The sequence below is a fragment of the Oncorhynchus mykiss genome, chromosome 16, assembly GCF_013265735.2.
Source record: "Oncorhynchus mykiss isolate Arlee chromosome 16, USDA_OmykA_1.1, whole genome shotgun sequence".
Lineage (NCBI taxonomy): Eukaryota > Metazoa > Chordata > Actinopteri > Salmoniformes > Salmonidae > Oncorhynchus > Oncorhynchus mykiss.
Genome location: NC_048580.1, coordinates 56,096,833 through 56,109,169, shown reverse-complemented (window position 1 = coordinate 56,109,169; position 12,337 = coordinate 56,096,833). Strand labels below are relative to the sequence as shown.

Genomic DNA, 12,337 nt, shown 5'->3' with positions numbered 1-12,337 from the left:
CATCTTACTCAACTAGCGTAATGATTGTATAATGAGATGATAAAATATCACCTGACCTCAACCCCCTGTGCAGAATCAGGTTGAATCAACGTTGTTTCAATGTATTTTGTCAACGTATTGTGACGTGGAATCTACGTGGAAAATACATTAACGTAAACTGTTGTTTTGAGGGTGAAATTTCAACCAAAGGATTATGTCATCATGGTAAACAAATTTCAACACGACAAACCTTGTATAGAATCTGTTAGATTTGTACCTTTAAAACAACGTCAGATCTTCCACTATCAGAAAAAAACACTAGGCTGGGCAGGACCTACTGGAGAATTTATCTATCTACAGCAGTGGTCGCCAACCGGTCGATCGCAAGGCATTCCTAGTCGATCACCAAATATTTCTGTAGAAGAGCCAACGAACGATAAAGGATTGCGCTCCTTTTTTAAAATCATGTTGAGCTGTTGCCGGTAGGTGCACTTGATTTAAAAGTCCTGCGCACCGGGTAAGCAAAGTGTTCCCATGAGACAAACTCCGCCTACCCGGCAAACCTGTGACTAAAACGAGTGCACCTACTGCGCTGCCCAATCGGATAGCTCAAATCACCGTAGCTACAGAGCTTCCATGACCCTGGCCACAGCCAAGTTTAAATGGCTACTAGCCTATGTAAGATTGAATAACTTTTAAATGACCACAGAGAGACCGTCAACGAATACAGCAAAAACCTGCTGAGTTCATGTTTAAGTTTATATTCAGCACTGTCACTGTTTTTATTCAACACTATTACAAAACGCTCTTCTCCGTACTTCCTCTCGGGCTGCAGCTGCAATGAATGATTAACAAAGTATCGATAGCCCTGCATTTTATTATTATTAGCAGCTCGTTGTGTCGATTTTAATATTATGAAATATTTAACTTCCTCTGGTCATAGGAACAACATGAATTTGTGCATGAGGCAGATGTGGTGCGACTCGAGGTTCACCATCCGGTGGAAGACGGTGTCCCCTCTCTCTGGTCAGTCTCACCGGAGGAAAGGAAGGAGAGAGCAGGTGGAAGACGGTGTCCCCTCTCTCTGGTCAGTCTCACCGGAGGAAAGGAAGGAGAGAGCAGGTGGAAGACGGTGTCCCCTCTCTCTGGTCAGTCTCACCGGAGGAAAGGAAGGAGAGAGCAGGTGGAAGACGGTGTCCCCTCTCTCTGGTCAGTCTCACCGGAGGAAAGGAAGGAGAGAGCAGGTGGAAGACGGTGTCCCCTCTCTCTGGTCAGTCTCACCGGAGGAAAGGAAGGAGAGAGCAGGTGGAAGACGGTGTCCCCTCTCTCTGGTCAGTCTCACCGGAGGAAAGGAAGGAGAGAGCAGGTGGAAGACGGTGTCCCCTCTCTCTGGTCAGTCTCACCGGAGGAAAGGAAGGAGAGAGCAGGTGGAAGACGGTGTCCCCTCTCTCTGGTCAGTCTCACCGGAGGAAAGGACGGAGAGAGCAGGTGGAAGACGGTGTCCCCTCTCTCTGGTCAGTCTCACCGGAGGAAAGGAAGGAGAGAGCAGGTGGAAGACGGTGTCCCCTCTCTCTGGTCAGTCTCACCGGAGGAAAGGACGGAGAGAGCAGGAACCGTGAGAGGCGGTTGGGAAAAATAGTTTTGAACGTCATACAACTTGGAATTCCAAGTCGGAAACTAAGACATCTTTCTAGAGCTGTGACTTCTCGACCTGAAGATCACTGACGTCATGATTTGACCTCGTTGCAGGCCCAGGCGGCATCCCCAGCCGAGTCCTCAGAGCTTACGCAGACCAGCTGCCTGGTGTGTTTACGGACATATTCAATCAATCCTTATCTCAGTCTGCTGTTCCCACATGCTTCAAGAGGGCCACCATTGTCCCTGTTCCCAAGAAAGCTAAGGTAACTGAACTAAACGACTACCGCCCCATAGTACTCACTTCCGTCATCATGAAGTGCTTTGAGAGACTAGTCAAGGACCATATCACCTCCACCCTACCTGACACCCTAGACCCACTCCAATTTGCTTACCGCCCAAATAGGTCCACAGACGATGCAATCTCAACCACACTGCACACTGCCCTAACCCATCTGGACAAGAGGAATACCTATGTGAGAATGCTGTTCATCGACTATAGCTCAGCATTTAACACCATAGTACCCTCTAAACTCGTCATCAAGCTCGAGACCCTGGGTCTCGACCCCGCCCTGTGCAACTGGGTTCTGGACTTCCTGACGGGACGCCCCCAGGTGGTGAGGGTAGGTAACGACATCTCCACCCCGCTTATCCTCAACACTGGGGCCCCACAAGGGTGTGTTCTGAGCCCTCTCCTGTACTCCCTGTTCACCCATGACTGCGTGGCCATGCACGTCTCCAACTCAATCATCAAGTTTGCGGACGACACTACAGTGGTAGGCTTGATTACCAACAACGACGAGACAGCCTACAGGGAGGAGGTGAGGGCCCTCGGAGTGTGGTGTCAGGAAAATAACCTCACACTTAACGTCGACAAAACAAAGGAGATGATTGTGGACTTCAGGAAACAGCAGAGGGAGCACCCCCCTATCCACATCGATGGGACAGTAGTGGAGAGGGTAGTAAGTTTTAAGTTCCTCGGCATACGCATCACAGACAAACTAAATTGGTCCACCCACACAGACAGTGTCGTGAAGAACGCGCAGCAGCGCCTCTTCAACCTCAGGAGCCTGAAGAAATGTGGCTTGTCACCAAAAGCACTCACAAACTTCTACAGATGCACAATCGAGAGCATCCTGGCGGGCTGTATCACCGCCTGGTACGGCAACTGCTCCGCCCACAACCGTAAGGCTCTCCAGAGGGTAGTGAGGTCTGCACAATGCATCACCGGGGCAAACTACCTGCCCTCCAGGACACCTACACCACCCGATGTCACAGGAAGGCCATAAAGATCATCAAGGACAACAACCACCGAGCCACTGCCTATTCACCCCGCTATCATCCAGAAGGCGAGGTCAGTACAGGTGCATCAAAGCAGGGACCGAGAGACTGAAAAACAGCTTCTATCTCAAGGCCATCAGACTGTTAAACAGCCACCACTAACACTGACTCAACTCCAGCCACTTTAATAATGGGAATTGATGGAAATTGATGTCAAATATATCACTAGCCACTTTAAACAATGCTACTTAATATAATGTTTACATACCCTGCATTACTCATCTCATATGTATATACTGTACTCTATATCATCTACCGCATCTTTATGTAATACATGTATCACTAGCCACATTAAACTATGCCACTTTCTTTACATACCCTACATTACTCATCTCATATGTATATACTGTACTCGATACCATCTACTGCATCTTGCCTATGCCGTTCTGTACCATCACTCATTCATATATATTTATGTACATATTCTTTATCCCTTTACACTTGTGTGTCTTGGAAGTGTTAGGTTAGATTACTCGTTGGTTATTACTGCATTGTCGGAACTAGAAGCACCAGCATTTCGCTACACTCGCATTAACATCTGCTAACCATCTGTATGTGACAAATACATTTGATTTGATTTGATTTTGTTGACCACCAGATGCAGGTACCATCAGTCCAGTAAACTAAAAAGCTAATTATTTCAATTCATGCTCCACAGTGCCTCACAAGTGCTAAACCAACTGATTTATTTTGTTATCAAAGCTCGAGTTTTTCAATATAATATGGTCTGATTAACAATATTGGCAGCCCAATCAAATAGCCAATATGCTGTGATAATGTATTAGGCCTACTGCCCAAACCTCATTCCTACAAAAAAAATTGTGTGAGGTTAATGTAAAAAAAAAGAACATCTGAGCAGTAGATCAAAGCTTGCTTTTTGACTGCGAAAGTGTTCTTGACTCAGAAAAGGTTAGTGACCACTGATCTACAGCTACCCTTTGGTCTTACATTCCTATGATATTTGTCACTGACTATTACCAAAGTTCTATCAGGAGAATGATTGTTGAGAGATCTCCACTTAAAGATGCTAGATGTAACTTTTTGGGCAAACCGACCAAATTCAGATAGAAATGTGAGTTATAGATCTGTCATGCTTATTGAAAGCAAGTCTAAGAAGCAGTAGGTCTGTTCTATGTGTGCTATTTCTATGCTTCCCGTTCTTAAGTTTTGTTTTGTCACATAAACTGAAATTAGGCAAACTATAAGAATTTTAGCAACCAGGAAATGGTCGGAGAAATGGTCGGAGAAATGGTCGGAGGAAATGTGTGCAATAATAGTGCTTAACATTATTTTTGAATGACTACCCCATCTCTGTGCCCCACACATATAATTATATGTAAGGTCCCTCAGTTGAAAAGGGAATTTCAAGCACAGATTCACCCACAAAGACCAGGGAGGTTTTCCAAAGCCTCGTGAAGAAGGGCACCTATTCGTAGATGGGTGAAAATAAACACAAACAGACACTGAATTTCCCTTTGAGCATGGAGAAGTTATCAATTGCGCTTCGGATGGTGTATCAATACACCCAGTCATGACAACGATACAGGCGTTCTTCCAAACTCAGTTGCTGGAGAAAAGCTCAGGGATTTCACAATGAGGCCAATGGTGATTTTAAAACAGTTACAGAGTTGAATTGCTGTGATAAGAGAAAACTGAGGATGGATCAACAACATTGTAGTTACTCCACAATACTAACCTAAATGACAGAGTGAAAAGAAGGGAGCCTGTACAGAATACAAATATTCCAAAACATAAATCCTGTTTGCAATAAGACACTAAAGTAAAACTGTAAAAAATGTGACAAAGAAATGAACTTTTTATCCTGAATACAAAGCGAAATGTTTGTGGAAACACATCACGTAGTGCGACTTTTCATATTTTCAAGCATGGTGGAGATTTGGGCGAAGTCGATCTGCGAGATTCTTAATAAATGCTTGTTTGATTTAATGGCGCTCACGATACAAGAAGTGACAGAACAATTGAGCACGACTAGAGATCAAGTCACACAGTTAATATAAGGGCCACTAGATGTCTTGTGATAGATTACATAAAATCCTTGAAAGATACCTAAATTCTGGTAGTTTACAGATCTGATGTTCAAAGGTTTTTTTTAGATCATAAGAAATTATAGCGGATGCATGTTGTCAAAAAATGCCAAAATAATCACAAAATAGCAAAGTTGGGTCGGAGCGTTGTCATTATATTTGATTTGATTTTAGATCATCTTATTTCATTATTTAATATATTGTACATGTGATAAGGCCACACAGAGGGCCAGAGATTATTAGACACCTGTGATAATCTAAAGTACCCAAAAGGGCCACTAGATGTCTTGTGATAGGTTACATAAAATCCTTGAAAGAAACCCAAATTATGGTAGTTTAGTGGTAGTATACCCTCCCTTTGCAACCCTAACTGTCCAGAGGCAATTTCCTGAGAGCCACGCCAGTCTTCAAAGAGGAGAGAAATGTCTCTCTCGCAAGCTCTCCTTCTCTCTTCCTCTCACTCGCTCACACACTCTCTCTCTCTCTCTCTCTTTCTCCCACTCTCTCTGAGGAGTGCTGCGAAGACAGGAGGGGAGTGGAACAGGACAGTGTCGGCCTGCCAGGGTTATTAATTTTAAAGATGTATTAAAGAGAAAAGACTTTAAAAAACACGCTGTTCTTAAAATTGTCTCTTAAATCAAAAATCAAAAGGTAACTTTGAGCCTTGGGTACTTGTGATGCAAACTTATCTAACTTTTGAAATACAATGAGCGTACAAACATTAGGAACACCTTCCTAATTTTGAGTTGCACCCCTTTTTGCCTTCAGAACAGCCTCAATTCGTAGGGGTGTGAAAAACCCAGCAGCATTGCAGTTCTTGGCACACTCAAACGGTGAGCCTGGCCCCTACTACCATACCCCGTTCAAAGGCACATAAATATTTTGTCTTGCCCATTAACCATCTGAATGGCACACATACACAATCCATGTCTCAATTGTCTCAAGGCTTAAAAAATTATTATTTAACCTGTCTCCTCCCCTTCATCTACACTGATTGAAATGGATTTAACAAGTGACATCAATAAGGGATCATAGCTTTCACCTGGATTCCCCAGGTCAGTCTATGTCATGGAAAGAGCAGGTGTTCCTAATGTTTTGTACACTCAGTGTACATACACCCAACAAGACAGTTGTGAAACTGTGCATGCCAGTGTATGAGCAAAGATTATATATGATAAATTAATATCGCATAATATATATCACAACCTCTCTAGACCACTTAAGCCATGATTAGGAAAGTGCACAGTTCATTTCATATTAGTGAAAATGGCAAATATGAATTAATAGTGTGCAGTATAATGACAAAATATTCCTTGCCACAGCTGCTATAAGGGACTTGATATGCTCTGTCAATCATCATTATAGCAAAACGACTGTACCTCTCTTTTTCTCTCTCTCCTCTATAACTGTCCTCTGATGAAATATCACACGGTGTCCAAGACAATCACAATTTTATAGAAATGGGGCAGTGGGCAGAGTATAAAGGCAGTGTACTCTCCAAGACTGAAAATGAATGGAAGATGCCTGAGAGACTTTTCGCAGCAGGTTTATGGCGAGGAGACTGCAACCCAGTGGGAGATTTAAGTAAAACCTTATGCTGAAGTAGCAGTAGCTAGCTGCAGTAAATACAGAACACACGTTTACGGTGCCACCCACATATACCATCCATTACATACAGTATCCCACAACTCTATGTAATGTCTCCCTTCAACATGCATCTTTCATCCCCTCTCTACCACATATTCCACATCCACTTCCCACATGCATCTTTGAACACCAAGTCTCTGAGGATAGCGCCACACAGTATGCCGTGCCAGCCACACTCTACAGTACAAACGCTGTTTGAAGGAATTAACAAACACATTACAAAAAAGGGATTCTGTTTGTTGCCAGACCTCTCAAACAGCATCTGTGGGCATGGTGAGTGAGCAAAAGAGGGCATTCATGCTTGGTTGAGTCACAAAGCACAGTAGGGCCACCACGCTCATTAAAGCAATATATTTAATTAATTAATTGTGAAATAGGTCAATTTTGACTTTGAGATGCAGTCAAACACACTAGGAACAGACTCGGGAGGCAGAATGGAGATTCACATACTGTATTATACCATTTTTGGGAGATACAGTAATAGCAGATTCTGTTTTTCCTCTCTTTGGTACATAAAACTATTTTCTTGAAAGATGATCTGAGGTCTTCAGGTAACTTACCACTTGGAAGTCCTCGGCTCTGCACTCGGCCCCCCGGAAGTGACACGCCAGCAGTATTTCCTTGATGTCATGTCCTGTGCGGTCATAGAACTCACGCATGTTGAAGGGACGGGGCTTGAAGTTGTGGAAGTCAGCTTTGACCTTCAGGGTCTCCAGAACACTTTCCTCCACCAAATGGGTGTCCCTGATCTCATACCTAGAGAGACAGAGAGAGAGTGAAGGAGAGAGATAGAAAAAAAGGAGAGAGAAAGACATAAAGAAAGCGAGAAGGAAGGAGTCCAAAAGAGGGTTTTATTAGTCTAGTCACAAATGTTCAATTTCAGCATATTCAAACAGAGGTAGATTCATTCCCTTTTTCCTGCTATTCCTCTTCCCACTCTTTAATACCTTCAAGAAGACTACCATAGTCCCTGTGCCCAAGAATGCCAAGGTAATCTGTCTGTAGCCATGAAATGCTTTGAAAAGCTGGTCATGGCTCACATCAACACCATCATCACAGACACTCTGGACCCACTCCAATTTGCATACCGCCCCAACAGATACACAGATGATGCAATCTCTATTGCACTCCACACTGCCCTCTCCCATCTGTACAAGAGGAGAACGCTGTTGATTGACCATAGGTCAGCGTTCAACACCCTAGTGCCCATAAAGCTGATCAATAAGCTCAGGACTCTGGAACTAAACACCTCCCTCTGTAACTGGATCCTGGACTTCTTAGTGGTCTGCCCCAGATGCTGAGGGTAGGCAACAACACATCCGCCACGCTGACCCTCAACACGGGGCCCCTCAGGGCTGTGTGATTAGTCTCCCACTGTACCCCCTGTTCACCCACGACTGTGTGGCCTCGCATGACGACAACACCATCATTAAGTTTGCTGACGACACGACGGTGGTAAGCCTGATCACGACGACAATGAGACAGCCTATAGGGAGGAGGTCAATAACCTGCCAGTGTGGTGCCAGGACAACAACCTCTCCCTTAACATCAACAAGACAAACAAGCTGATTGTGGATTACAGAAAACGGAGGGCAGAGTACGCCTCCATTCACATCGACAGGGCTGTGGTTGGAGCGAGTCAAGAGCTTCAAGTTCCTAGGTGTCCACATCACTAAGGAATTATCATGGTCCACACACACCAACACAGACTTAAAGAAGGCGTGACAACGACTCTTCCACCTTAGGAAGCTGAAAAGTTTACGCATGGACCCTCAGATCCTCAAAAAGTTCTACACCTGCACCATTGAGAGCATCTTGACTGGCTGAATTATCCCTTTTTATGGCAACTGTTTGGTATCTGACTGCAAGGCGATACAAAGGTTAGTGTGGAAGGCCCAGTACATCACTGGGGCCGAGCTCCCTGCCATCCAAGATCACTATACCAGGCGGTGTCAAAGGAAGACCCTAAAATCCATCCGCCCAAGTCATAAACGGTTCTCTCTGCTACCGCACGGCAAGCGGTGCCAATGCAGCAAGGGTGGAACAAACAGGACCGTGAATCGCTTCTACCTCGAAGCCACAAGACTGCTAAATAGCTAGTCCGGGTAGCTATTGGACAACTATTTAATTATCTGCATTGAACGAGTCTCATAGCAAAGGGTCTGAATACTTATGTAAATAAGGTATTTCTGTTTTTTTTGTGGGTTTTTTACATTTGCAAAAAAATGGTAAAAACCTGATTTTGATTTGTCTTTATAGGGTATTGTGTGTAGATTGATGAGGAGGAAAACTATTTAATCAATTTTAGAATAAGGCTGTAATGTAACAAAATGTGGAAAAAGTCAAGAGATCTGAATACTTTCTGAACGCGCTGTATATGTACAGTATACTGAACAAAGATATTAAAGCAACAATTTCAATGATTTTACTGAGTTACAGTAACATTTAACGAAATCAGTCAATTGAAATAAAGAAATTAGGCCCTCATCTATGGATTTCACATGACTGGGCAGGGGCGTAGCCATGGGTGGGCCTGGGAAGGCATGGGCCCACCCACTTGGGAGCCAGGCCAACCCACTAGGGAGCCAGGCCAATCAGAATGAGTTTTTCTCCACAAAAGAGCTTTATTACCAACATAAATACTCCTCAGTTTCATCCGCTGTCAGGGTGGCTGGTCTCAGACAATCCTGCAGGTGAAGAAGCCGGATGTGGAGGTCCTGGGCTGGCTTGGTTACACGTCTGTAGTTGTGAGGCCGGTTGGACGTACTGACAAATTCTCTAAAACAACGTTGGAGGTGGCTTATGGTAGTGAAATGAACGTAAAATTCTCTAGCAACTGTTCTGGTGGTCATTCCTGCAGCCAGCATGCCAACTGGACGCTCCCTCAAACCTTGAGACATCTGTGGCATTGTGTTGTGTGACAAAACTGCACAATTTAGAGTGGCCTTTTATTGTCTCCAGTTGGATGGGTTCCACTGGTGTACAGCAATCTTTAAGGCATACCACAGATTCTCAATTGGATTGAGGTCTGGGATTTGACTAGGGCATTCCAAGACATTTAAATGTTTCCCATTAAACCACTCAAATGTTGCTTTAGCAGTATGCTTAGGGTCATTGTCCTGCTGGATGGTGAACCTCCGTCCCAGTCTCAAATCTCTGGAAGTCTGAAACAGGTTTCCCTCAAGAATTTCTCTGTATTTAGCGCCATCCATCATTCCTTCAATTCTGACCAGTTTCTCAGTCCCTGCAGATGAAAAACATCCCCACAGCATGATGCTGCCACCACCATGCTTCACTGTGGGGATGGGTTCTCGGGGTGATGAGAGGTGTTGGGTTTGTACTATACATAGCGTTTTCCTTGATGGCAAAAAAATCTCAATTTTAGTCTCATCTAACCAGAGTACCTTCTTCCATTTGTTTGGGAAGTCTCCCACATGCCTTTTGGCGAAGACCAAACGTGTTTGCTTATTCTTTTCTTTAAGCAATGGCTTTTTTCAGGCCACTCTTCCATAAAGCCCAGCTCTGTGAAGTGTACGGCTTAAAGTGGTCCTATGGGCAGATACTACAATCCCCGCTCTGGAGCTTTGCAGCTCATTCAGGGTTATCTTTGGTCTCTTTGTTGCCTCTCTGATTAATGCCCTCCTTGCCTGGTCCGTGAGTTTTGGTGGGCGGCCCTATCTTAGCAGGTTTGTTGTGGTGCCATATTCTTTCCATTTTTTAATAATGGATTTAATGGTGCTTCGTGGGATGTTCAACGTTTCTGATATTTTTTTATAACCCAACCCTGATCTGTACTTCTCCACAACTTTGTCCCTGACCTGTTTGGAGAGCTCCTTGGTCTTCATGGTGCCACTTGCTTAGTGGTGTTTCAGACTTTGGGGCCTTTCAGAACAGGTGTATATATTCTGAGATCATGTTACACTTAGATTGCACACAGGTGGACTTTATTTAACTAATTATGTGGCTTCTTTACATATGCACGCACCACTTTTCCGTTTTTTATTTTTTTATCATTTTTATAATTTTTTGAAACAAGTTATTTTTTCATTTCACTTCACCAATTTGGACTATTTTGTGTATGTCCATTTCATGAAACCCAAATAAAAATCTATTAAAATTACTGTTGTAATGCTGTTGTAATGCAACAAAATAGGAAAAACACCAAGGGGGTTGCATACTTTTGCAAGACATTGTATGCTGTTTAATCAGCTTCTTGATATACCACACCCTTCTGGCGGATGGATTATCTTGGCAAAGGAGAAATGCTCACTAACAGGGATGCAAACACATTTTTTGAACAAAATTTGAGAGAAATACGTTTTTTTGTGCATATGGATAATTTTTTAATTTTTTTTATTGCAGCTCATTAAAAACATGGGATGAACCCTTTAAATGTTGTGTTAATATTTTTGTTCAGTATACATACTGTATCTACCTCAATTACCTTGTACCCCTGCACATCGAATCAGTACTCAGTTATTGTTACTCATTGTGTAATTATTCCTTGTGTTATTATCTTTCTATTTTGTTCTATTTGTTTCTCTGCATTGTTGGGAAGGGCCAGTAAGTAAGCATTTCACTGTTAGTCTACACCTGTTGTTTATGAAGCATCTGACAAATACAATGTGATTTGATTCCCACTAAAAAAATATTTTTGAAAGCTTGACAATCAGTTTGAGCAGACTTGAGCTCTTAAGAATAAGATGTGAATGTATGGAAATGGCATAACAAGAAATTATTGTTGAGAGGTTTTTAGACACAAGCACACCTTACATAAAATACATTGATTGTGAATCTCTTTAGTTTTGGTTTATTAATATAAAGCGAATTCTCCCAACTCAAACTGTCTTTCTATTACCTTTTCCAAGGACTAAGCTGTAGCAACCTTGATCTAGCTTGATCATGAGCCATACTCTACTAGAAGTGTTGCACTAGCTGCCTCAGCTGCAAGTCTGGCTGGAAAGACTAGCCTTGATGAAAAGCTCTCTCACACAACGTCCACTTATAAAATGTACTTTGTTACTTATAAAACATATAAACAACTCACATAGAAAACATGTTTGTGTGCATGTTTGTCCACAAGTCTATAAATCATGTGTACCTAGTGCCCTCACACATGTTTATTTTGTGTTGTGTAGCCTATTGAACTCTGGGTGTAGTATGTAGTGTACATGTATGTACTGTACATGTATATACCCTTGTTTGTATTTGTGTGTGTGTGTGTGTGTGTGTGCTTGCGTCTGTGTGTGCATGCGTGTGTGAGAGAGCGGCAACACGTGTGTGTGCTTGTCCTCATTCCATCTACTCACAGAATAATTGCGCGTGAGTCACAGTGGGAAGGGAGAGTCATCCCACTCACACAACATTATCAGTGGGAGTTCATCTTTTAATAGAGCAGCTGAGAGGCCAGCTAAATCTGACCATAATGTTTGCCTGCTGCCCAGCAAGAATACATAGCAGCATAATGTCAACTGGCACACTCCATATTGACTTGGCGATGCCGTGCTGTGGTATCATTAAACACGTCAAAACTTTATAGGGCTGTAAAAGAATGAGCAGGATTTAGGCTTTTTCAAATAGGTTTGGCTCATAAGAAGGGGATTATAGTCAGATTTGTGCTCAGGAACAATTGGTGTTGGCAGTGTGAATGGACACACAACAAATCTCAAAAGTAGAGTGTTGCATTAAAC

General features: G+C 43.1%; 1 protein-coding gene across 1 annotated transcript in view; it reads right to left on the bottom strand.

Annotated features, from left to right (window-relative positions):
- Window positions 1–12,337, bottom strand: part of LOC110492366 (acid-sensing ion channel 1) — a 97,866-nt gene that overhangs the window by 79,954 nt on the left and 5,575 nt on the right. Inside the window, exon 2 of the mRNA XM_036947345.1 lies at window positions 7,208–7,403. Within this exon, the coding sequence (XP_036803240.1) occupies window positions 7,208–7,403 (196 nt within the window). The remainder of the gene's footprint in view (window positions 1–7,207; window positions 7,404–12,337) is intronic.